Source organism: Canis lupus, chromosome X (assembly GCF_048164855.1).
Source record: "Canis lupus baileyi chromosome X, mCanLup2.hap1, whole genome shotgun sequence".
In the NCBI taxonomy this organism is placed as follows: domain Eukaryota; kingdom Metazoa; phylum Chordata; class Mammalia; order Carnivora; family Canidae; genus Canis; species Canis lupus.
Window position 1 is genome coordinate 89,976,526 of NC_132876.1, and position 26,842 is coordinate 90,003,367.

At 42.5% G+C, this 26,842-nt stretch overlaps 1 protein-coding gene across 2 annotated transcripts; it reads right to left on the reverse strand.

The window, feature by feature from the left end:
• Nucleotides 1-4,317: 4,317 nt before the first annotated feature.
• ATP6AP2 (ATPase H+ transporting accessory protein 2) lies at nt 4,318-26,797 on the reverse strand. 2 transcript variants are annotated; one of them, XM_072817577.1, is made up of 9 exons: nt 26,548-26,797; nt 20,280-20,410; nt 18,494-18,625; nt 12,465-12,560; nt 12,141-12,278; nt 11,071-11,124; nt 9,675-9,824; nt 8,758-8,877; nt 4,318-4,785 (listed from the first exon to the last, which is right to left on the reverse strand). In XM_072817577.1, the coding sequence occupies exons 1-9, from the start codon at nt 26,585-26,587 to the stop codon at nt 4,591-4,593; spliced, it is 1,056 nt and encodes a 351-aa protein (XP_072673678.1). In that variant the 5' UTR covers nt 26,588-26,797; the 3' UTR covers nt 4,318-4,590. The 2 variants fall into 2 exon arrangements, with proteins under 2 accessions (XP_072673678.1, XP_072673679.1); XM_072817578.1 differs by lacking the exon at nt 26,548-26,797 and having other exon boundaries at nt 20,280-20,462.
• Between the last annotated feature and the right edge of the window lie 45 nt (nt 26,798-26,842).

A 26,842-nucleotide genomic window follows, 5' to 3' on the forward strand; every position in this document is an offset into this window, starting at 1 on the left:
TCATTCTGTTATGTATACGTTTACATATTCCACTTTTTCATTCCTTACTTGCCCCCCTCCCCACCCACCTTTCTCCCTATCACGTAAAGGTGTGCTAATGGCTAACTTGAAAATTCAAGCCAGGGCAGCCCAGGTGGCTCAGCAGTTTAGTGCCGCCTTTAGCTCAGGGCCTGATCCTGGAGACCCGGGATCGAGTTCCACGTTGGGCTCCCTGCATGGAGCCTGCTTCTCCCTCTGCCTGTCTCTGCCTCTCTCTCTCTCTCTGTGTCTCTCATGAATAAATAAAATCTTTATAAAAAAAAAAATCCAGGCCATAAATACATGGTGCCTAAAGTACTCAAAAAATGATGGGGATATGTCAAAAGGACATGGGAACCAACCAAAGGATCTCCCAGTGACCAAATCTGGGACAACTGAGCAACAAAATAGAGGACAGTAATGGATTATAACACAGAGCCCAAAATATCCATGAGTTTGTGCTGCATAATAATGGAATAAATAATAGGGATAAGGGAAAGCTCTTCTTTACAGAATTCCAATTAATAAATAGAGCGGGAATGATGGAAATAAAACATCATTATTTGGCAAACACCACAATAGTAATTCCTTCAGGCAAGAGTATCAGTAGATGCTAGAATAGGTAAAAGATGAAAAAATGAAATGTGAATTTTTGAAAAAAAGATTTTAGAGGGAGAGGGCAGGAATGGGGGAAGGGACAAAGGGAGAGGAAATCCTCAAGCAGACTCTCCACTGAGTGCAGAGCCCGAAGCAAGGCTCTATCTCATGACCCTGAGATCATGACCTGAGTTAAAATCGAGTCACTTAACTGACTGAGCCACCCAGGCACCCCCCCTTTTTTTAGGTAAGCTCTATGCCCAACGCGGGTCTTTAACTCACAACCCTGAGATCAAGTATTACGTCTACACACTCAGGCAACCAGGAAACCTCTGAATAATAGTCTTATCATATCTAAGTACCTATAGGGGAGAAAACTGGTAGATACCACCTTCACCAAAGTTAAGGTTGCCAAAAATGAGACATTGACATCCATGTGCCTCCTGATAAGGACACGCTAAGATGGACACACTTGTGGTATTCTTTTTATTTATTAGAGATCACATGCACACACAAGGCGGGGTGGCAGGCACAGGGAGGGAATCTCAGCAGATTCTGTACTCAGTGTGGAGCCCAAATGGAGCTGGATCTCAGAACTCTGAGATCATGACTGAGCCAAAACCAAGAGTGGGGCGCTTAACCTACTGAGCCATGCAGGTGCCCCACTTCTGTGGTATTCTTTCCAAAAACCTATAACCTGAATTTCACCATGAGCAAGTATCAAACCGAAACTGAAGGACATTCTATAAAGTAACAGTCCATTACACTGCAAAAGTAAAGTGTCCCAGGTTAAAGAAGCCTAAGGAAACATGAGAACTAAATGCAATGTGTGCTCCTGAACTGGATTCTGGGCTAATAAGAGGTCCTTACTAGGACAGTTGGTATAATTTAACCAAACTTTGTTACTGTTGTTAGCAACCAAGAAACTGGCTAGGACACATCAATGGTACAACATGGATCCAAGCAGGTTTCTTTGAATTTAATATAACTGTTATTATTATATTAAGCATTCGCAAACCTTAGAACATGTTAGTGCATTGAAGGCTCGTTTCCACAAATCTAAAGTATTACCATTCCCATGATGTTGATTTAAAACTCTGCTTCTGGGGTGCCTGGGTGGCTGTTGGTGAAACATCTGCCCTTTGGCTGAGATCATGATCCCAGGGTCCTGGAATTGAGCCCTACATCGGGCTCACTGCTCAGCAGGGAGTCTGCCCCCCACCCAACTCGTGCCCTCAAAATCTTTTTTAAAAATCCTGATTTGGGGCAGCCTGGGTAGCTCAGTGGTTTAGCACCGCCTTCAGCCCAGGGCGTGATCCTGGAGACCTGGGATCGAGTCCCACGTCGGGCTCCCTGCATGGAGCCTGCTTCTCCCTCTGCCTGTGTCTCTGCTTCTCTCTCTCTCTGTGTGTCTCTCATGAATAAATAAAATCCTTTAAAAAATAAATAAAATCCTGATATAGAGATTGAGGGATTTGCCCAAAATTGTTCAGCTATTAGATGGTGACATGGTGAACTGAATTAATCTGTACGACTCTTGAGGGGTTTTAATCCCAGTGCACTTTACTAACTCCAGCAACTCTGTTGTTCCAAGAAGCCATTGCATAGTCGGGCGCCTGGGTGGCTCAGTTAACCATCTGCCTTCAGCTCAGGTCATGATCCCAGGGTCCTAGGATGAGTCCCATGTTGGGCTCACTTTTCAGTGGGGAACCTGCTTCTCCCTCCCACTTGTGTTCTCTCTGAAATAAAATCTTAAAAAAAAAAAAAGTGAGTTCATGGCTTCCACTTATTTGGTACCAATGAAAATGTATTCATATTACCATTCCTTCAAAATAGGCATAGCCAAAGAGAACAAAGATCAATTCTACAGCATTCGTAAAAGGATTAGGCCAGAAGCAGTACCTCACACATGTAGAATCTCAGATATTTTATAAGCCTGGATTATTCTACCAATTTGATATAAACTGATTGGGTTTTTTCAGCTTGTCAGTAGAATAGTCTGTCATGAGTCTAGCTTTCCTGCCTCTTATACAAATCTCCACACTGATTTATGTTCCTGAACAAAATTAGACTTAAAAGCAAATCATCAGCAACAGGTATAATAATCTTGGCAGAACATTTATTTTAATTAACTGCTTTCTGCCTAACAGATAGAAGGGTGCTGATGCCATTTACACTATGAGGAGCAGTGCTGTCATGTAATTCTTTTCTCCCCTCGAACTTCATCTCATCAGTTTTAAATTACAAAGGCATTGGTTTACTTCCTATGTAATCACAGTCTTCTCTGGCAATGTTTATATAAGAAATTTGTGAAAGAAACACAGATTTTAACTATTCCTCAGCCTTATAGATTTCTGGCTCCCCAAAGACAGGCCCTGTTGAGTTCTCTGGGGGTTAGCGTTTTGGGAACAGGCAGTTGAAAACACCCTCACCCCGATAACTTTACCAGGGAGGTAGAGGTGGAGAACACTTCAGTGATTTTGGAACTCTCTTCTCAGGGAACGTGATACCAGCTTGGCCATTTATAGTTAGAGGAGACAAAGAAAATCAAACCTTCTTCTGTGGACACTTAACACTGTAATTGTTAAAGGTATCTTCCACTAAGTGGTAGAAAATGCAACTAGCTTGACTCCATCTTTTCAAACCTGCCACCCTCAGTGTTACTTAAAAAGGATGTGATGATCTTCCCAAAGAAGGGGCATGGAAACAGCTCCTGCTGAGCCCAAGTAGAGTTCCCAGGGGCAGGACAGCACAACTGACTGATTTTGCTACATGATCATGAAATTTAAAATTCTATTAAGTCTTTTAAGAAATAAAACTATAACCTTTAAGCCTTTACCTTAGATAGTCCTTTCTATTTTGATCAATTACTCCTCTTTTAAATACTACAGGGAAATTTGGGCTTTTCCTACTTAAAGTCTAGTGTGAATTCACCAGATATTCTGTATAAATTCAATAAGAATGGTAATTAAAATGTCTTGTCTTGAAACTGAATCTCAGGAGGCAGCGAGAATAAACAAATGTTAAAGAGACATGAAACCGTTTGTGTAACAGCCAATTCTGAGTAAATACAACCTGCTTTGTTAGGATTTTATAATATAAAATAAATTTAGTATTGAAATGACACAAATCTGGAATCATTATTAACTTTATTTGTCACTCTTTATAGACATTGGTCCACTTCCACATGAAAAGTAGGGAGCATCTACTTCCACTTAATATTCTAGAGAATGACGTACCACAAACCATTAACAGTAACTTACACAGGGGGAAGAGTTATTAAAATAAAGATTTTATAGTCAAGCCCCATTTTATAGATGTCCCCCAAATACTGGCTTTTGGGTATCTAATGACAGGTATCTATAACTCCAGTTGTTTTTTTCCAGTTTCTTTTTAGATCAACATAGTATTTTTAATATGCACCCTACGATTTAGATCATCAAACGTTCAGAAGAGGTTAAAAGCCAGCTACCCTCTGTGAATCAGATGCAGTTCTCAATCTCCTGTTTAGGGCTACTTGAAGTTTAAAAACGTTCTATCTTGTTTGAGATATTTACATCAAGGGTAAGACATTTACAAATGGTTCATAGTATAGAACAGCCCAAATGTCATTTTCACCTGTCCTGTGTAAGGAAGTTAAGCGCTCCTAAGTTTGTCTAATAAATTCAGTGCATTTTCCCCCAACATAAATAACACAAGCTATTCTAAATGTTTTACATTTATTTCAGTGCACATTTCCAAATGTTAAATGGAATGAAATTAAATGGTTATATCATATTTGAGCATATCATGGAATCTATACCACACAAATCAATTCACATCAATACTATAATTCACTCTAAAAGAACGTTACAGGCACACGGAAAACAAAATTTCTTTTTTATAAATTTAAAGTATACCATCTACTTTACACTAGAAGATTTAACAGAACAGCCAATTTCCAAACCTCTTTTTTAAGTTTGGCGTAAGGAAAGTTCAATCCATTCGAATCTTCTGGTTTGTCATCCTATATATAATGCTGTCATATCCAGGATCCATGTTCCAGATATTGTAAGAGGTGATAATCACAGCCAAGGCCAAGGCGATCATTATCCAAAGTACCATGTTGAAAACCACCGGATACTCAAGGTTATACTTATATGCGAGGTTATAGGGGCTTGATGGGTTCTTCTACGAGAAAGAAAAGAAAGCAAATCAAGAGGGAAGAATTTTAAGATAGGAAATTATCCCCATTTGGTAGCTCTGATTCATTTATCAAACATTTATTCCTAGGCGGCATTAAGACATGCTTCTACTAGGAGGAGCCAGGAAGGGGAGCCTCCCCGGAAAAGGTAAGCACACAGTCAGTGGAAGCATAAACCAGTCCAACTGCCTCAGAAAGTGTGGTGACCTCACTATTGTCGAAAGTATGCATATCATGTAATCCAGCAAGTCCATACCCTAGGGCAACCTTCTGTGTACTGAGACACATGCACAGGGATGTCCACTTAGCGCACGGAGAATGTGGCAGGTCCACACAACGGAAGCCGTGGCAGTGAGGCCTGACCTACAGCCTGTGTGACTCTGAAAACCACAGCAGGGTTCCGTCCACATATAATTCAAATGCAGGCAAACCAAACACTAGTGTTTAAGGATAAATCCATTCCGTGGTTAAGCTGTAAAGAAATCACAGGCATGACTAATGTATCAGGACAGCAGTTACCTGGGGATGGGGACGGTACAGGGACAGGACCGGGAGGTTCAGAGGAACAAGTACTGTGTTCCCTTCCCCACATGCTATATGCTTATGTGTGCTCCACTTAAAATTTTTAATTTTAAAGAGGAAAACAAATAGTTCATTCAGCCACAACTTCATCCTGCCAGGCCCTGGTGGGGGTGGAGTCGATTCCAGGTGTGCGCAGAGGCATTGTTGGGGAAGCTTCGTTCATCCTGGCTGGAGAACAGAACAAGGAGGAAAGCAGCAGGACGAGTGGCTAGAGGCAGGGGAGGTATGGGCAATGTGGCCTTGAGCCTGTGGGCGAGGTTTCAGGCAGGAAGTAAGCAATAGGATCAGGCTTGTCTTAAAAGGACAGAGAAGAGAAAGCAGCCCCAGACCCCAGCACCTGGCATGTTGTGGGCACTTGAACCTTTCCTTAAACTCTTGACACTCTCCCTCAGACTAAAGCAAGATCGTGATCTCAGTGGGAGAGAGGAGCTGGGCATTCCCATGTGTGGGAAGCTCAGAGCAGGAGGCAAACACTAAAGGATTTCACCCTTGGAAACCTCTTTCTTTTTGGGGGTAAACAGGTTCTCTCTTCCTGTGCACAACTCCCTGCACCTTAGGATATTCCCAGGGCTGCACGGCTGGTGCCACAACCTAACTGTAGAACGTTTCCAGTACCCTACAGAGAACCTTAAGCCCAGGGCCTTGTCTCCTGGGGACTGGGGAGATCATCTACACAGAGCTGAGGGGCAGACACCAGACACAGGAGAACGGGGCAGAACAGTGCTCCCAGGGGTGCTGGGTACAAGCCTCCTGGCTCTGAGTGCTTTTGTCTGCTAGATACTGTAGACTTCAGATTATGTGTGTAAGATGTTAATGCACTACCTTGTAGGTAAAGAAAATCCAGTGACTGCCACCTGATTCTGGCCCCTCCCCACATAGACAATAATTTTAGAAACTACTTTCCCAATAAGCTCATTTCCTAATAAACTCCATTTATCCATTATAAATTCCACCTAACACCTCAGAGTAGACAAAGTAATTCACCTCTGCAAAACTGCCTTGCCAAACTCCCAAAACATGGACACCTTCTTCAAACTCTCCAGAGTCACCTCCTATAAAATTAGCAGGCCTGGTGGGGACAGTGGTGAAAGAATCTAGTACTGGAAGGCTCCAGTTACATTCACATCTGCCATTAAAGTATGTTGAGGGGCGCCTGGGTGGTTCAGTAGGTGAAGCGTCTGCCTTTGGCTAGGGTCATGATCTCAGGGTCCTGGGACTGAGCCCTGCATGGGGCTCCCTGCTCAGCAGGGGGAGTCTGCTTCTGCTTTTCCCTCCCCCACTCCTCCTGCTTGTGTTCTAATAAAATCTTTTAAATTTAAAAAGTATCTTATTCTTTTTCTTGACTCCTATTTCTTTAATCAGTTTAAATTGTTTTATAGCCTATATCCATATTCTACAGAAGTTTTTGGTGGTCTAATTGACACGTTAGTAGTTACCTTGCACTCACAGGAAACTGGCTCCCCCTGCCTCATGGTGTTCTGAGTTCACATTTGGGGGCACCCGCTCCACTGTGGCTCGTGTGGAGGGAATGTCCTACCAGAGGTTTTACATTTACTCCTGCTGGGCACCACAGGTCTTACCATCTTGAGACCAGGGTTTGTGTGAATTTCTTGGCCTGGGGCTTCCTAGAACTTGCAGTAAATATAAATTTGAGCCACAAACCCACATGAAGGTGGACTTGTGGTTAAGAATTCCCTAAGAGGGCAGCCCCGGTGGCCCAGAGGTTTAGCACCGCCTGCAGCCCGGGGCGTGATCCTGGAGACCCAGGATCGAGTCCCACGTTGGACTCCCTGCATGGAGCCTGCTTCTCCCTCTGCCTCTCTCTCTCTGTGTGTCGCTCATGAATAAATAAATTAAATCTTAAAAAAAAGAGAGAAAAAAAGAATTCCCTAAGAGACATTCCCATCCCCAACAACATTCCCCAACTACATGGAGGAGCCCAACCTGCCATTTTGTCTTCCTCTGCCAGTGGGCAGATACCGGTTTCTTAGTCTGCCTTGGCTCCCCCAGTTTTATATAGAAGTGTCCATTTCAAACCCTGCCCTTCTGAGGGAGCCAGGGCCTTACTACCACTCTCCTGGTAACCCAACTAGAAATGTTCCCAGGGTAGCCTGCCTACCAGTTTGAGTTCCTCTTCTTTATTTGCTCCTGAAGAATGTATGTCTTGAGAGCTAAACTATACACTCAAAAAGATGTTTATATTTTATCGGTATTCCTAGATGCTCTGTAGTGGGAATATTTTTTGGACTGTCCAGCCTACCATACTTTTTTTTTTTTTAATTTTTATTTATTTATGATAGTCACACAGAGAGAGAGAGAGAGAGAGGCAGAGACACAGGCAGAGAGAGAAGCAGGCTCCATGCACCGGGAGCCCGACATGGGATTCGATCCCGGGTCTCCAGGATCGCGCCCTGGGCCAAAGGCAGGCGCCAAACCGCTGCGCCACCCAGGGATCCCTACCATACTTTTTTTTAAGATTGTATTTATTTATTCACAAGAGACAGAGAGAAGCAGAGACACAAGTAGAGGGAGGAGAAGCAGGCTTCATGCTGGGAGCCCAGGGTACCACATGGTATGGGATCACACCCCGAGCCAAAGGCAGACGCTCAAGCACTGAACCACCCAGGTGTCCCCATACTGTCTTAAATACAGGGCCTCCTACTCCCTTTAGAATGAAACTATCTCAGATCAGTCACGTCTAGATGATCTTGAATGAGCATTACCTTGGACAGTCTTAAGTCCCACACTGAGATCAATAAATGGGTCCAAAGGGGAGTGTCTCTAGATGCCTGTGTAATTGTTCTAAGCTCTCAAACCAACTATAAATAAGGTTCTTGCCCACATGCTATTCTGGAGTTCCCACAGTGCAGCTCTTGTCTATGCTCACATACACACGTTTTGCTATGGCTGGCACCCTTGCCTAGGACAAGGCTTAAAATCAAAGCATGATGCAGGCTGAAAACTTACAGAAGTAAATCAAATTCTCAGGAGTATACACAGCAGGTCCTGGAAAATGAGAGACTATGCCACACAGACAACATACCTCCAGGAAAAGACTCCACGTGCTGAATCCTCCACTCCCTCACATCAACGTCTGATGTCTGCTTGTAAGAGCAGTATTTGAATTATCTTATTGGCTTTGATAGACTCATCCTTAAATCTTGTATTATCTGATTACAACCCTAAGGAACTGAGCATTGCCTGGCAAAACACACATGCCTCCGTGAATAAGCAATCTAGGTTTTCACTGAAATTGTTTCCCAGATTTACTGTCTGATCGTCCATGCAGCCCACAGGTGATTGAGGATTTAGTGGAGTTTTTTTTTGTTTTGTTTTTATTTTTACAGTTTTGAAGCAGGGTCTAAAAATGTGCTCACCGCTTGTTTTGCCTCAAGAATAGTCCTTGTCTTCCTGACAAGAGATGTGTCAAACGACCGGACAGTCACTAACTCCACCACTGCATTCCCGCCATAAAGGTTGAACATGTCATCTGCAAACTGAAGAGTTACAGACGTTACTATGAATCGCAAACATGCATTTATGAAAATAATGTTAAAGCTCTGTGCACCTATGAGAACATATATCCACCTATTAGCTAACGCATCACACAGTCTTAAAGGTTTGATTATGTCAAAATATTCAGAAAAGTGTTAATCTTCAACATATATTCAAACATTTGAAATAAAATTAAGAAGAAACAAGTTGTTGGCATGTAAACTGGGGGAAGGAAGTGGAAAACTAAAAATCTTCCTAAGGGGTCTCCAGTTAATCACAAACACCTATAAAGTTTAACTCATTGAAAAGCTGCAGGTGAGCAACTCCAAGGGCAGAGAGAAACTAGCACCTATTACACAACTACTCAATGTCTGGTACGGTGCAGAGTGTGCTCCTTCGAAGATTTCATAGGGTTAATGGAGACAGAGTTTCAGGTACCAAAGAAGAAAGTTCTGGCAATGGATTGTGGTGATAGTTGTATAACCATGTAAACGTACTTAATGCTACAGAACTGTACATTTAAAAAGGGTTAAAATGGTAACTTTAACTTACGTATTATTTCACCACAATTAAAAAAGTATTGTGCTGGAGTTATTGATCATTTCCTCTGCTGTCTCTGCCAGCATTAGAGACATCCCAGCACACATCTCTGACCCACTCTACCCTTTGTCACTAAAATTAGAGGTCCTCCAAAGAGGAGACTTCAATCAACAGTACTTCACTAAATAGATTTTTCCACTAAGAGGCTAAAAGTGAAATGGTATTACTCTGACCTCAGATACCCCCATCACTAATTTACCTTTTGCAGAGCATCAACAAGGATTTTGGAAGCGTCTCTGAATTGTTCAGAATCTTCCCCATAATGTTTCCCAATTTCATCCAAACCTGCCAGCTCCAGCGAATATAAATCAGGAGAATGATCCTTGGCCAGATGCTTATGTCGAGACAACTTAGGAGAACAAACAAACAAAAGGAAGTGGGTCATGTCAGACACAGCCACTTCAAATTCTATACTGAACTAAAAACTAGGCTGAACAGAACCATACCAGTGTGCCACAATATACAAATAGTCTAATCTGGTGGCAAACAGAACTAGTTGAAATGGGAGTTTCTGATAAACCCAGCACAAATCTCATTTTTTTTTTTTTTAATTTTTATTTACTTATGAGACAGAGAGAGAGAGAGAGAGGCAGAGCCACAGGCAGAGGGAGAAGCAGGCTCCATGCAGGGAGCCCGACGTGGGACTCGATCCCGGGCTCCAGGATCACACCCCAGGCTGAAGGCAGGTGCTTAACCGCTGAGCCACCCAGGGATCCCCACAAATCTCATTTTTAAGAGCGACTGTAAGACTCTTTGAATATTTAATAAAAGCTCTTTAAAAAAAAGCTTCTTAGTTAAAAAACCTCAGATATAAGGGGCACCTGGCTGGCTTAATTGGTAAAGCATATGACCCTGAATCTCAGGGTCGGGAGTTCAAGCCTCACACTGGGCCTACATAGAACTTAAGAAAACAAAACACGCTCAGATATGGGCCAGGGCATGAAAGAACAGACAGCAGGACCAGTTTGATCCCAGGAGAGCATGAGCCATCAGTGCTCAGAGAGCAGTTACCTCACACACGCCCTCCTAGAGCACTGGCCTGGCTTGCCCCCAGCAATACACCTCTAGACTCTCCCAAATCAATCCACTGAAAACTGGGGAACAACCTCAGAAGACAGCATACCAGTAAGTTTTCTTTTTTAGTCTCAGGAGGGCTTTTTTTTTTTTTAAGAACCACTCTCACACACAAAATATACTACAGGTATATTTATTTCCTTCCTGACTTGGTTGACAGCATTATTAGTCCAAACTGTTATTTCTATTTTAGACCCAAAAATAAAGATACAGGAATTAGGTCTTAATGTCTTTCAAGAAATCAACAGCCAAGTCAGGACTATGGCGAGGGTGGCCCTACTCCCAGGCCTGTGCCCTTGAAGATATATATATACTATCTCTCCTAGAAGCAGAAATGCAAAATAATTTCACTGTAACAAAAGAGTTCAGAATTCCCATCACCACCAATTTCTTAACTTTTGTGATACCATAAATCTAGGGCAGAATCAAATTTCAATTGGTCTCACTATCATTTCAAGATTCTCCGGAAATGTCTTTTGGAACCAAAATAAATGAAACAAATACTAGAGTAGCTGACTTACCAAACTTGAAATATCATGTAGCACTTGCAATTCAGAAAGAAAGAGCAGATCAACCTTCAGAGGGCCAAAAGAAATAAGCATTATTTTAAATATGCATCAGAGATCTGTATTTGCCATTTATCAAGCAAGGCACAGGATATATTATAAATGTTTAGCGTAGTAAATGATTTTAGGCAACAGTTGTTCTCCATTTGGTAGGTTCATCTCAACTGAAAATGCTCATAAAATCATTTCCTAATAAAAAGGTGATGGGTCATTCTCAGTACAGTGACTACCCTCAATAGCTATATATTTGAAAAAAAAAAGCTATATATTTGATAAAGGTATGATAACAGAATTAGTTGAAATGGGAGTTTCAGATAAACCCAGCACAGGTCTGATTTTTAAGAGCAGTTATAAGACTCCTTGAATATTTAAATAAAAGCTCTTTAAAAAAACTTGATATAGCATCCAAACTCTTGAGTGGTTTTCCCTCCAGGGATCAAAATACTCTTGACATACTGCAATGAGGTCCTGCCAGTGGCCCAGTCTGCTCACATTCTTTGAATACATTCCACATCAGAGAAGGAAAGATGGCGGGTCTGGTCATCCATAGTAGGTAAAGAGGAGAGACTGCCACAAAGGTGGCATGCTACATGGTAAAGAGGGTGGTGAAGCTGATAGGGAGTCAAAAGTAAGTCCTTCCCTCTACTGTACTGTTGAGAATGTACTAGAAAGAGGAGACAACACATCAGAGATGGCAGTGAATAATGGCCTCTACATAACCAGACCAACAGAGCTCCACCAATCAAGTAGTTTGTGTGACTCCTGTCCTGTCTGCCTTAACTGGTGGCAACCCCTGCAGCAAGAGATTATAAAACTATTTACTCAAGTCACAAAAAAAGTCTATTTGTTCGCGGGATTTGGGATTCATTTAAAAATTACACTAAAGAAGAAGAATCTATGCCAGCAGGAAACTGGCAAAACTTGTCAATTCCTAAAATTCCAAGTTTGCTCTGAAGTCAGGGGGCATAAGACATGGAAAATTAGTAATGATGTTCATGTATTCATTCAATGGCGGCATTTCTTACTTCACTGTTCCTACTCAGAGAATTGAGGGGAAGTGAGTTGAGAACAGAGTTTTCTTGAAACAGGCGGTTGCGGAGCTGTCGTAATGTTACAGAGAGATCTTCAAAAACCGAGTTTGCCTTCCCCACCATATACACTCTCTGCAAGAAGAATCCAAAATTTTGTTACAGTCTGCACATTAATTCCAATATACAGAGTATGTATAAAATATATATGTATATGCAATCAACAGAGAACATATATACAATTTTTCATAAAAGTAGTTTTAAATTTTCATTAAGGAAAGCTTATCTTTTAAAACACCTTAAATAAAAACTATCACTTACCTCCTCACTGGGAGCCAACTGCAAAACTACAGGAGTTTCTTCAGAAAATAGGGAGTGAATGGAATTTGCGACACTGTCAAGACTAAAAGGAACTGCCTGAAATTTAAGAGTAAGACCAATTATCGTCAGAATACAAGGGGTAAGAGAAACCATTCAGCAACAACAAAAGAGCCTTAAAAGAAAACAAAAAACCCCATCATTTATGGAAATTCAAAAGACCCAAAACATTTCCAAACACAGCCTTTCTGAAGGAACAAAGCAGGCCCTAGTGGGCCTCAAGTCTGTATCTCTCATACACCTAGATGGGAAGTAACTTGCCAACACGAAGGACACAACACTTGTAAAATTATCATTTCCTGGTGGTAGTTCATATATTTTTAAAAGGTTTTTAAAAATGTATTTATTTGAGAGAGAGCGAGCACAAGCAGGAGGAGTAGAGGGAGAAGCAGACTCCCTGCTGAGCAGGGAGCCTGATGCAGGACTCGATCCCCGGATTCTGGGATCATGATCCAAGCTGAAGGCAGCCAGGCGCCTGGTAGTTAGTGTATTTTAAGCAGCAATTCATTTGATTTCAATATTAAGTGTGTTACAATGAATGCACATTCTATAATAAAGTATTAACTTGTATGTAAAAGAAGGTCAGAAGAATTTGAAGAATTAAATTTCATTGGAAGAGAGCTAGACCTCATTTTTCATTTCAGAATTTTAAAAATACTGGATTTAGGGTTTTTCTCTAGATAGACTGAAGACTCAGACAAGGCATATAAAGTATGTCACAAGAATTCTGAAGCCTCTACCCTGAGATCACATGATACCAAATTGAAATAACCAATTGTAGTAAAAATCTACTTTTTTTAAAAAAAATTATTTATTTTTAAAGATTTTACTTATTTATTCACGAGAGACACACACACACAGAGAGGCAGAGACACAGGGAGAAACAGGCTCCATGCAGAGAGCCTGACAGTCCCTGGGTCTCCAGGATCACACCCTAGGCTGAAAGCAGCACTAAACTGCTGAGCCACCTGGGATGCCCAGTGTTTTTGTTTTAATAGAGATTTTTTTTTTTAATTTTTATTTATTTATGATAGAGAGAGAGAGAGAGAGGCAGAGACACAGGCAGAGGGAGAAGCAGGCTCCATGCACTGGGAGCCTGACGTGGGATTTGATCCTGGGTCTCCAGGATCGCGCCCTGGGCCAAAGGCAGGCGCCAAACCGCTGCACCACCCAGGGATCCCTAATAGAGATTTTTAAAAAAGATTTTATTTATTTATTCATGAGACGGGGGGGGGGGGGGGGGGGCAGGGGGGGGGAGAGAGAGAGAGAGGCAGAGACATAGGCAGAGGGAGAAGCAGGCTCCATGCAGGGAGCCTGATGTGGGATTTGATCCTGGGACTCCAGGATCATGCCCTGGGCTGAAGGCAGGCACTAAACCGCTGAGCCACTGAGGCATCCCTAAATGGAGATTTTTTTTTTTTTTAAATGAGATTTCTTACAGTGATTTTTTTTTCCCCCAGTGATTCCCTCTACTATTAAATGGTTAGTGTTTGTAAGTAGCAAGTTAATGCTAACATGGTACAGACAGAAATAAATATGATTCATCGCTGATTAATTTTGATGCTGGAATTTCATCTAATTCATGATACTATTAACTTATTTTAAGGGAATGCGAGAGCTGTGACTTTCCAGCCTCACTTCACCTAATGTAATGGCACTTGTTTCAGGAAAGTTGAAGATTAAAGGTAACACATCCTTAGCAATCAAATTAGAGAAGCTGCTGAGTCAGATGAGAGCCAAACTGTGAAGGAGAAGAAAAAAATTATACAGAACACGAAGCTCAAAAAGGAAAAAACTCATCTGCTTAAAATCTCCTATTTTCTTCTACTATATTAGAAGGAGATGTGTGTGTGTCCTGGAGAGAATGAAATTTCTCTATCTATAGGACTTGAAATTCTAATGAAAGGAGCTAATCAAACAGAAGCTTCATTGAGGATTAAGGGTAATTTTTTAAGATTTTGTGGATTTTGCCCTATGAGCCTTGTATTTCATTTACCACCCACTGCCAGGAAAAGTATTAGCAGTCAGGGTCAAGCAACAACATGAGCTCTTTTCACATTTTGTACTCATGTAAAATGAGGCTAGTCTTAAAAATCCTTAGTTTTTGACTGCATGCATATTAACATCTTAATAGCATTTTGGATTTTTATATATTTTAAAGGGATCCTCAACAATCATTTTCACGGAAATTGCATTCTTAATAATCTTATTACTAAGATTAAAATATTTTTAAAATCTGCCTTTTGGAGCCTCAGTGTCCATCGAAAGATGAATGGATAAAGAAGATGTGGTATATGAATATAATGGAATATTACTCAGCCATTAGAAATGACAAATACTCACAATTTGCTTTGACGTGGATGGAACTGGAGGGTATTATGCTGAGTGAAATAAATCAATCAGAGAAGGACAAACATTATATGGTCTCATTCATTTGGGGAATATAAAAATTAATGAAAGGGAATAAAGGGAAAGGAGAGAAAATGAGTGAAAATATCAGTGAGGGTGACAAAACATGAGACACCTAACTCTGGGAAACGAATAAGGGGTAGTGGAAAGGGAGGTGGGCAGGGGGTTGGGGTGACTGGGTGATGGGCACTGAGGGGGGCACCTGGTGGGATGAGCACTGGGTGTTATGCTATATGTTGGCAAATTGAACTCCAATAAAAAAATAAATAAATCTGCCTTTTGATTTTTACTGTTTCCTTTCATTTATTCTGAAATTCTTTCAGTTTCTTTAGCTCATTAATTTCCAATCTTTTAAACTAACACATGCATTTAAGCTATAAATTTTCCTTTCCTTACCACCTTAGCCGCACCTCACTATTTTTAAATATATGGCACCATTCATTGATATTCACTTCCAAATAATTTCAAAACTTCCACTGTGATTTTCTTTTTAACTTTTGAATTATTTAGTAGGAGTCCATCTATTCCAACTAACTTTTCCTGTTGATTAAAAACAATTTTTTTTTCAAGAGATGGGGCACCTAAGATGGCTCAGTTGGTTAAGTGTCCCACTCTTGATTTCGGCTCAGGTCATGATCTCTGATTGGTGAGAACCAGTAGGGCTGTGGGGGAGGGTGTCCCACGCTCAGCTGGGAGTCTCCTTCTCCCCCTCTCCCTCTCCCTTTCCCCCCAGCTCCTATGCTCTCTAAAATAAATAAATCTTTTAAAATTTTATTTATTTGAGTGAGCAAATGAGAGAGCATGAGCAAGGGGAGGGGCGGAGAGAGAGGGGAAAGCAGACTCCCTGCTGATCCCAGACCTTCGGATCAGGACCTGAGCCATGACCTGAGCCAAAAGCAGACACTTAACCGACTGAGCCACCCAGGTGCCCATAAATAAATCTTTGTTTAAAAATTTTTATTTATTTATGATAGTCACACAGAGAGAGAGAGAGAGAGAGAGGCAGAGACATAGGCAGAGGGAGAAACAGGCTCCATGCACTGGGAGCCTGACGTGGGATTCGATCCCGGGTCTCCAGGATCGCGCCCTGGGCCAAAGGCAGGCGCTAAACTGCTGCACCACCCAGGGATCCCACCATAAATAAATCTTTAAAAACAAATAAATTTTTTTTCAAGAGTCATATAGAAAAAGGACTTTTTTTTTTTTATTTTTATTTATTTATGATAGTCACAGAGAGAGAGAGAGAGAGAGACAGAGAGGCAGAGACATAGGCAGAGGGAGAAGCAGGCTCCATGCACCGAGAGCCCGATGTGGGATTCGATCCCGGGTCTCCAGGATCGCGCCCTGGGCCAAAGGCAGGCGCTAAACCGCTGCGCCACCCAGGGATCCCTAGAAAAAGGATTATACATACAGTTTAAAGATATGAAGAGTTCTATTAGACTATGAAAAATAAAGTTTGCTCCATTTCTCATTCCCAAGGCCCTCACTTTCAAACCGTTTCCTTTTCCTTTTGCCACCATTTCTAAATATGTTTAGTTACTACATCTTGATTTTTCCATTTTAGAGATCATCTATTTATTGATTATAGAGAATGAGGATTTAGCTTTCTTGCATCACCAACCACACAGCCCTATCCCCCGCCCCATACATGCTGTCACCTTCCCAATAGTCATAATTTTCATTGGATCTATCATTATTATGATGATATAAACTGTATTCTCAGCCTGGCCTTATACTGGACAATCACTGCTTTTGTTTTCTTTTTAAAGATTTTGTTTATTTATTTAGAGGGAGAGAGAGAGAGAAAGCATGAGCGGGGTGAGGAACAGAGGGAGAAGCAGACTCCCCACTGAGCAGGGAGCCTGATGTGGGACTTGATCCCAGAACTCCGGTTCATGACCTGAGCTGAAGGCAGACGCTTAACCGACTGAGCCACCAGGCGCCCCATAGACCATCACTGCTTTTTGGTTCTTGCTTTTAGTGTCTAATGGGAATGAGAAATCTGCTTTCTACTATCATTCCTTATGAAGACAAAGGCTTTTCTCAAATATCTTTTAAGATTTCCAGTGTGCTTTAAACCTGAGGGGTCATCTATTTTGTTTTTATCATTTCCAAATGCATTTTTATTTTCTTATTATTATTTACTGAAGTATAGCTGACATGCGGTATTGTATTAGTTTGCAGGAGTACAACATAGTGATCTGGTATTTATACACATTATGAAATGATCCCCATGGTAAGTCTAGTTACCATCTGTCACCAAAGTTATTGCAATATTATTGAGTGTATTCCCTATGCTGTACTTCCCATTCTCGTGACTTTTTTATAACTGGAGGTTTGTACATCTTTGTCCCCTGCACCTATTACCTCCATCCTCCCCACCCTTCCAAATACATTTTTTTAAGGTATTGTTTTGTTATCATTTTCAGATTTAACTGCATTGTGGTCAGAGAGGGTAGTTTATTTGATATGAATTATTATTTGTTGAGGTTTGCCTTGTGGCCTAGTACATGGCCTTCTGTAATCATGTCATGTGTGCTTGGAAATAATTTATACTAGACCACGGAAAGTCTGAAAAATTCCCCCCCAAAATCATATAGACCAGTCTTACAATGCCATGAAATTAGAAACTGAAAAATTTAAAAATATTTGAAAATAACCCACAGGTTAAACACTTCTAAATAACTCATGGGTTAAAGAAATCAAAGATAAATTACAAAATATTCAGAGGTATCAATGAATGCACCACATACCAAAAATGTCTTCTACCTGCCTCAGTTTCTTTTTATCCCTTCCTTGAACCTCCTCACAATTTTAACATATGTATTTTAAAATCTCCTTGAGATTGGTCTGTTATCTGTAGTTCTAAGGGTATGAATTCAATTTGTTGCACCTGCAGACTCTCTCATGGCATTTTTTTTCTTGCAAGTGCTTTGCGAATTACTCCTCTTCAATTTTTTTTTTTTTTAATCAAAGCAGCCCTGGGCTGTGGAGGCATCCGTATGGGGTGGGTCATGTGAATTTGGGGCACACCACTCTGCACAGCCCAAGCCTGGGATTCTGATTTCTCTTAGGGGACTCTTTCGGTGCCACTGCTCAAGAGTGGTAAGCCAGCTCCTCTGGTGTGTAGCTCTGGGGCAGCTGGGGTTTTACTAGTCCCCCTTTTGAGAACAAGACAGCATTTCACAGCCCCTGGGTTTCTGTAAGAAACATGAAGCTCTGGCTCACCACTGTAGCTTTTGAGCTTTCTATGCCTGTCTGGCAGCTCTGTGTATCCCTTGCTTGAAAATTCAGCTACACACATGTTTTAGTGACTTCTATGTGCTGGCAATGGAAGGAGGGCCTCTCACGATAGCTCATCCAGCCACACTATATGAAAAGCCAGTGAAGGAGTAAGTGAGCCAGCAAAACAGACTCCAGTCTCCTACTTACACAAATAATCAAATAAAATTCAGAAGGGAAAGTGACAAGATAATGCCCAAGAAAATGTGGACAAGAAAAGTGTGCTTCGAACATAATTCATAATGACAGCTCGACAAGATTAAAAATGGGTGAATACTCACGTTCTCCAAAGGGTATGAAATGACACTGCCTGGGGGTAGAGCGAGTTTGTCCACTCCCTTCACCATCACCATAATGGTAGCCCGAGGACGATGGAATAGGTCACCCACTGCAAGTCCTGGCCAAGAAAGGTCCTAGACATTGTAAAACATGAGACAGGGCTTACTTATCCACTCCAGAAACCACCTCCCCAACAACAGATACTAAGCAGAGTCAAAGGGTTCCGGGATAACACTGGCAATGAAAATTCACAGGGGAGGGGGGGCGGGCAGGGGAAGCAAATGTTTAAGGCAGTAGTTGCAATCTCCTAACCAGGGATGGGGATGATTTCGACCTCCTTCATATTCTTAAACTTCTACAGATCTGAAACAACAAAGTCTAGTAGTAAGTCCTCCCAAACCTTTTGTGGAAGAAAGCAGACAAGTAAACAAAATGTAGGTCCTCTTCAAATTCCAGATTACATACTCTTCTCTTCACAGAACCAGGGGCGAATCCCCACTCCCTACCCCATCATTTGCCCTTACTGACAGCATGGCTTTTCTCTTTCATAAGGACACAGCAAAACTGCCATTTAAAGTCTTCTCTTTAGACTAAACTCTTCATAAATAAAATCCCTCTTAAAAGCAGCTCATGTTAAGTTACTAATAATCACTTCTCAGGGTTATTATGACAGCCAAGGGTAGTCAAATTTAAGTCTATAAAGAAGTAGGTACAAATTTCATCCTTAAATGTAAACAGCCAGTCTTGTTCCCATAAGGAACTCGGGACCACCCACAGGCCCAGTAGAGAGGCAGCTCCCTTGCAGGGTTTCAGGCTTCAAGGGAACTCAGGACCTAAGAGGAGAGTCCCTTTGAGTGACAGGTGATGTCTAGAGACCACATCAGAAGCACCAGACTTAGGAAGTGGGAAGAGAGAGCAGACTACATCCCCTCTCTCCATGCCCTTAACTGAGGACCTCTCGTGACAGGACCTACACCCCTTTCACTACATCATGGCAGCAGCCAAATACTCAACAGCTTATGTGGGAAACCAAGGTCCTAGGCATTATATTCCACAGCTACTGACCACACTACATTCTTAAACTCCAGCAAGACGCATGCACATTTTATCATTCATAATAAATTGGAATAGACTGCACGTTTGTGTCTCCCCCAGGTTCATGTTGAAAGCTATCCCCCAGTGTGATAGTATTAGGGGTAGGCCTTAGGGAGGTGATTAGGTCATGAGGATGGAGCCCTCACAGTGAGGTTATTAATGCCTTAATAAAAGGGACTCCAGAGAGTTCTCACCCTCTCCCCACCCTGTGAGGACATGAAAGAAGTCAGCAGTCTGCAAATTGGAAGAGGGTGCTCACTAAGAATCTGACTGGGCTGGCACCCTGATCTTGGACTTCTCGCCCTCAAAACTGTGAGAGAAAAATTTCCATTGTTTATAAACCATCCAGTCTCTGGTACTTTGTAACAGCAACCCAAGCTAAGACCTACATCTACTGTGTACTGACAAAAGAAGTAAAACTGTGAATCCTATTAATAGGACAGATGCATTCTCATATACAAAGAACATCACTACTATGAATAATTACATGATTAATGATTTATGATGATTTGGTTTCATAAGCCAAGTTTGTAGCACATCTCCAAATCTTCCCGACTACAAATAAGTTTTACCTTTTGTAATCTCTACTAAATATACCTATGTTTGCTTCTTGGTTTCTTGGGCTATTGGCAGAAAAATCAACAAAAATACTTTTAGAAGCAGCTCCCAATATTTTTTCAAAAATACACATACTTCTTTAACAGAGAAGCCCATGGACAATGCAGCCACATCTGGGATTCGGTCTCCTGGTATAGGCCAATTTCCATCTCGGAAAACAACAGACCCTGGTGATCTTAATATACTGAACTCGTTCCCCAAAACACCTGGAAGAAAACAGATTAATAAATGAATGATGAACATCATAAATCTCTTACGCCCATGTAGAAAATTATTAAATATAAAACTTGTTTCCAAAAAATAAAAAATAAAACCTGTTTCCCCATTCTCCACTGAATTAGCATACTACATATTATTGAACAAAGTGCTGAATCCCAAACATCAACAAATTCTTTTTCAAAGTATTGCTCTAAGAACCCAAGTCCATACATTGGGTTGTCACAGAGGCACAGTTATGAAACACAATTCTCTCAATGAGCTAGATACCTTCCTGCAGGTGGCCCTTAAACAGCGACATTTGGCACATTCAGCAAGAGTTAGAAATCAGTGGCATGGCTCCAGAATTTCAAAAGCAAACAAGGGGCGCCTGGCTTGCTCAGTCAGAGGAGCATGCAACTCTTGATCTCTAGGTAGTTGGTTCAAGCCCCACGATGGGTGTAGAGATTACTTAAATAAAACTTTAAAAAATAAAAACAAAAAGAAAGCAAAACCCTGGCACAGACTAAAAAGGAAGAAACTTGAAATCTCTAAAGTATTTCTGCCATCCACCTTCTCTTCAAAATGCAAATTAAGACTCCTAGTGTTTCACTCTAAAAATTGAGCAAGTTAGCATATCTTCAGATAGAGCAGATCTCTTTTTACAACCCATAAACAAACCTAGCAAAATGAGGACTGTCAAAGGTGAGTGGAGGGGGGCCCATGTTACTAGTCAGAATATAAACACTGCAGACTTTAGAAGTAGTATAGGAAATAGTATTTCCAATGGGTTTATCAAGAGGCTGAGAACAAGTATTCTGTAATAATATAGCCAACAAGTCTAGGGGTAGGGAGTCTGAGATTAAGAGGCAAAGGATGAGAATAAAAGGACTATGTGATAAACCCTTCAAGGATGAGGTATCTGGCTTCTTCAGCCATTCTGTGTTAACCTAATGATGTCTAGCTTAGACAAGGACAAGTAACTTATGGAAACTTTCAGATTCCTATGAAATATTAGCTCCAAGTCCAAAACAAATCTTGGCCATGCTTACCTAGTATGGGAAAATTAGACTTTAATAAAGCATCACTGTTATTCTCTTGACCTAAGGAAAGTACCACTTACAGGGTATGGGAATAAAGTTAGAAGCAACAATAAATGTTTTGGTGTTGCAGTATTGACAGTAAATAAAAGGCCTCAGGATGGTGCTGATACAACATGAAGAGTTATGAGTTTCAATTCAGCGCAGACCAGAGCAGGATTTCCAAAGTGTTCTAGCCAAAGGCAGGTAGAAAAAAAAATTAGAATGGTATGGCTGTCTCTAACTGATAGACATCTTGGTTCACTACACTAGTGGTTATTGCAAACGCTAAGGAAAATGGGGCAGCAAGAGACCTGTACTTTCTAAGTATCATACACATTTAAAGAACCTTGTTTGGATCTGGAGATAGTCCTGTTTTGCAATAGGGCCCTATTCACTCAATCCCAGCAAAGTAAGCTCTACTGAATTATTTTGCCCCAACACTGTAGGTAGATTCCCCGCTTTGGTGCCTGCATGACAGTCCTTCAGGAGCCTCAGACTATAGAAAAACCTTACAGCTGTGGCCTAGACTGAGAAACTGTTGCCTACTCCAGATTTCTCCTGGATACCTGACAGGAAGTCTCCCCTTCTCTACCAGAATATAACCAGTCAAGGGGGACACTGCCTCAACTTACAAACCCAACGTTTGCCAGCAGTCATCTTCACTGTCCCAACATTCCAGTCCCCTGAAAAGTTCTTCCTTGTACTCAACTGAAATGAGCTTCCCAACTTCTTGCATCTTATCACCCCTGATTCAGTCTTACTAGATAACCTCATTCCTGGATTCAAAAGAGAGCACAGGAATCCTGCCCACTGCCTGCTTCCTCTCCGCACTATAAATTTATCAGCGCCAGCTCCCAGGCTTATCTCCTCTCTTTCCAGATGCTGGCAGGGCTGTCCCTCATCCAGGCTGACATCACCCCCGAATTCAGCCTTCTTAGGAACCTTTATTCACTCACCTATTAGTCATTCAATGTTCATTATGCCACTATCCTGGGAAAATGAGGATCAGGAGTTAGGTGGCTATATGGTTGTAGGCACAAAAAGCTGGCCCTGTAAAAATGTAAGCTCCATGAGGGCTGGGATTCCAGCTTGTCTTGTTCACAGAATATCCCTGGGGCTGAGAACAGTGCCTGACAAATGGGTGCTCAAGAAACAGTTGCTGAGTTCATGAGTGAAGCCATGCCTCATGCTACCCACTTCCCCCTTTCAACCGGCTCTTTCACTTCAGCATAAAAATACACTTTAAGTGCTCCCCTTCTAAAATGACAACCACAAAACCCCACCTCTACCAGCCTCTGCTTCCCTTCCGAGGAAAGGTCCTGGAAGAGCCACCAATCACCATCACTGTTTGCTTCTTTACTTCTTCATCTAACACTACCATCTAACCCACAGCTACTGACCCCACTGGGCCACCGATGCCATTTACCAAATCCAAAAGACAATTTTCAGCCCTTGTTTTATTTAACTTCTCAAAGCACCAATCCTGGGTAACTCTCTCCTTGAAAATTTCCTGCTTTGAGATGCCTGGGTGGCTCAGTGGTTGAGCATCTGCCTTTGGCTCATGTCATGATCCTGGGATCGAGTCCCACATCCGGCTCCTTGTGGGGAGCCTGCTTCTCCCTCTGCCTGTGTCTCTCTTTTTTCTCATGAAAAAAAAAAAAAAAACAAAATCTTAAAAAACAAAACAGAAAATCTCCTGCCTTGGCCCTCATGAAGCTAGGGCCCCTGTTTTGTTTCCACCCCCCTCCCAGTCCCTCTGGTAGTTTCCCCTCAGTTTCTTTCCTTTCCATCCTTTAAAGCAGCGATGTCCAATTTTTAAAAAATTAATTTATTTATTTACTAAAGATTTTATTTATTTATTCATGAGAGACACACAGAAAGAGGCAGAGACACAGGCAGAGGGAGAAGCAGGCTCCATACAGGGAGCCCGATGTGGGACTTGATCCCGGGACTCCAGGATCACACCCTGAGCCAAAGGCAGACGCTAAACTGCTGAGCCACCCAGGTGTCCCCTGTCCAAACTTTTTAGATTTCAATTCTTTTGGTACAAAATTTGACAGCAGCCCCAATATACATATATTTATTTATAAAGTACACACTTGTAGAATAGACTGTACATTCATAATATATTACAAAGCACACAAAACCAGAAACTTTTTAAAAAGGATGAGCTATTTGTGTTGTATTCTTCCCACTGTAATCATGAGAAAACATCAGACAAACCTGAATTGACTGATATTCTACAAAATATCTGGCCATTACTATTAAAAAAAAGGGGGGGGGGAGCTAAAAAAGCTACAAATGGAAGTTCTAGTACCCTCTTCTGGCATCCTAACAGATCACCGAGCAAACTCTACTTTTGAGATCTGAGGGCTCTGTTCCTGACCCTCACTGCTTTCCTAGTCTATATCCCTCTCCCTGGCCGAGCCTATCAACTCCTCAGGCTGCAAACGCCAAAAACACTGATGGCTCCCAGACTTTTATTGGCAGCCTAGATTTCCCTGGAGCCTTAGACCTACATACCCAACAGCCTGCTAATAAGCATTTCCTTCTAAGTCCCACGGGTCCTTCAAACTCAACAGGTTCCGAACTGAACTTACCATCTTTCCACATGCTCCTTCTGTATTCTCTATCTCGACACCATCTTCCAAGGCAGCTGCTCACACTGGTCATCTTTAAATTCTTCCTCAGCCCCACAGCCAATCAACCATTGAATTCTGTCCATTTTTTTTCCTTATCTCACAAATCCCTTTCCCTCCAGGTCAGGTGCACACTCCCGGACCCTTAGCAGGCTTCCTAGAACTGGCTGCCTGATTACCTGTCACACTATTCCCTGGGCCAGCTTTTCTAGCACCTTTTCAAAATACCAGTGGGTTTGTTCACCTATCAGCTTAACCACCTGCACTTACTGCCCAGAGCTTTTGAGACAAAACCTAAAACAGAACACCCAAGGAACCTCACCAACCTTACTTCCTGGGAGCTCTCCAGCTCAATCCTTATTCATTCCAGCCCCACCAAACTATTGGCTCTTTTGCTCCTATCTCTGCTCGTACACAGGCCATTCTGTCTAAACTGCCTTCCCCCACTCCAATCTTTTCCACATATTTGCCAATGAAGCATCACCCCCCACAACAAAATTTCTATCTCCCATTTTGGGCTAGAGAGGGAGTATCCTTTCCCTTTGGGACTCCCACGGTACTATGCTGTGATCGATGAACAGTGGATGGAATCAATAAGAGAAGAACAAAATAGGTCCTACTTTTGACCTCTGGGGCATCACTGGCCACATCAAATCCCTCTTCCACATGACACTGCTTCAAATACCACCTGTTTGCCCTTGGCCTTTCCTGTTCAAGATAAACATCTGAATTTTTTTTTTCAAATACTCCTCTTGACATGGTATTCATAACACTAGTTCCCTTCCTCTAGTCTCTCTCTGGTTAACACCATTTTAAAGGATTTACGTTTTTTCTCAAATAGAGAAGTCTAATCTCTTGGAGATGTTTTCCACTAAATCACATTTAGTCATTGTGGAAAATAGTAATTTAACCTCATGTGACAAGACCAAGCAATGCAGAAACTGACAAGGTCAAATTCTTAGTCTGTATGAACTATACTCTAGCTAGGAAACCATGTTCAAACCGTGTACAGAAGCAATTACTTTGCTTCAGACCAAAAAACCAAAAAAACCCTAAACCTCACTGAACCAAACTAATTATTAGTCACAACATTAAAAGATGGGATTTCAACAGATATTCAGTTAAATCACAGTATCAAAGAGAAGATTTTTTTTAGATTTCAAAAACTACATTTCAAACAAATAAAAACACCCCTCAAAGTAACTTACTAGATAGATCAGGATGACCCTTCCAGAGCCAAAAGCAGAAATGAAAGGAACAAAAGAACCCTAAAACCCTGGGAGTATGAAAATAATTATCAATACATGACCCCGAGCACATCTCCAGGGATGGAGATGATTTCAAGAACGTCAGATTTCAAGAATGCCAGTGGCCTATACCCTCGTGTAGAAATAAACCACCATTCCAAAAGTGGGTGAAGCCTCCCACAGATTTGTAAGCTATAGGTTTTAAACAGACAGAGCCCAAGTTGTTCTCAATCTAGCCTTTTGTTTGCCACTGTCTGAGCCCCCAGTCCAGGTCCCCATCATTCCTACGCAGTAGGCGCATTTCTGTCACTTGTGCCACAACACACACAACGGAAAGACCCATGCCTTGGGGCCAGCTGATTCGGGTTCAATTCCAGCTTTGCTGCTTCCTACCTGCGTGCTGTTGGTAATGGATTTAGGCCTGATCGCCCTGTAAAACGAGGATGATGTCCTCTTCTAAGGACTACTGTATAATTAAACGAATTACATGATACACAGTAAGAGGCCAAATATTAGCGGACTTGGTGAACACTAGGGAACCTAGGTTCCACTCTGAAAGCTATCATTTACTTGACATGTGACCCTAGGAACGTGACTCACATCTTAGTTTCCAAATCCTTAAAATGGAGAACCCTGACAAACTACTGAGAGGTACTCTGAACTTGCCTTTAGAAAGAATCCTACAAAACCAGTTACTCCACCTCCAACTTCTGTATTTGAAACACGTAAGGGAACAGAGGGGACTTCACCAATTACTGATGACAAACGCTGGAAAGGAAGACACCAGAAAAATGCCAAGAAACTGACGCAGCATCTGATGGCAGCTCATAAGTCGGCCTTCCCTTCCTCGCCGAGGGCTGCGGTCACAGTTAATTGAGAAACGCATCCCGGTGCCTCCGGAGCCGGAAGAGACCGGCGGCTGGACCCGGGGCCGCGCCTTCCTGGAAGAGGCGGAGGGTGGAGGCCGGCTCAGGTGCCCCCACGCGGTCTGGCCCCGCCCCGGCGGCCCGCCAGGCCTCGCCGCCACAGGTCGGTCCGACCAGACGGCCGAGAGGGAGGCGGCTGGGGCGAGGCCGCCGCCGGGCACCCGCACTGCGGCACCCGCCCCGCTGCCGCCCACCTGGGGCCGCCCCCCGCCCCCCGGGGCTCACGGCCACCTCCAGCGCGCCCCGGCCCTCACCCGCCGCCAACAAGGACAGGAGCACCACGAGCGCAGCCATGGTCCCGCGGTGGCCGCAACAGTGCAGGGCGGCACGGACGGGGCCGACTGAACGCGAGCGACCACCGCAGCGGTACGGGGTGACGCGCTCCGGCTCGTCCCGACTCCTTGAGACCTCCCCGTCGTCGTCTCCGCTGGGACGGCTGCCGCCTTCTCCGCCAATCGCTAGCTACGTCGCGGCCTGCGGGAGCGACGTAGTCCGAGGAACGTCGGCCTCGTGGGCGGGGCCTAGCGTGATGGATGGAAGGCCCCGCCA

Excerpts from the sequence above, each read along its gene's own strand:
- ATP6AP2 (XM_072817577.1), bottom strand. The coding sequence starts at position 26,587 with ATGGCTGCGCTCGTGGTGCTCCTGTCCTTGTTGGCGGCGG. Across the intron at positions 11,125-12,140 it reads CTCTGAGTAGGAACAGTGAA|GTTGATCTGCTCTTTCTTTC; the intron begins GTAAGAAATGCC and ends GGCCCTCTGAAG. Across the intron at positions 9,825-11,070 it reads TACATGATATTTCAAGTTTG|TTGTCTCGACATAAGCATCT; the intron begins GTAAGTCAGCTA and ends TGTTCTCCTAAG.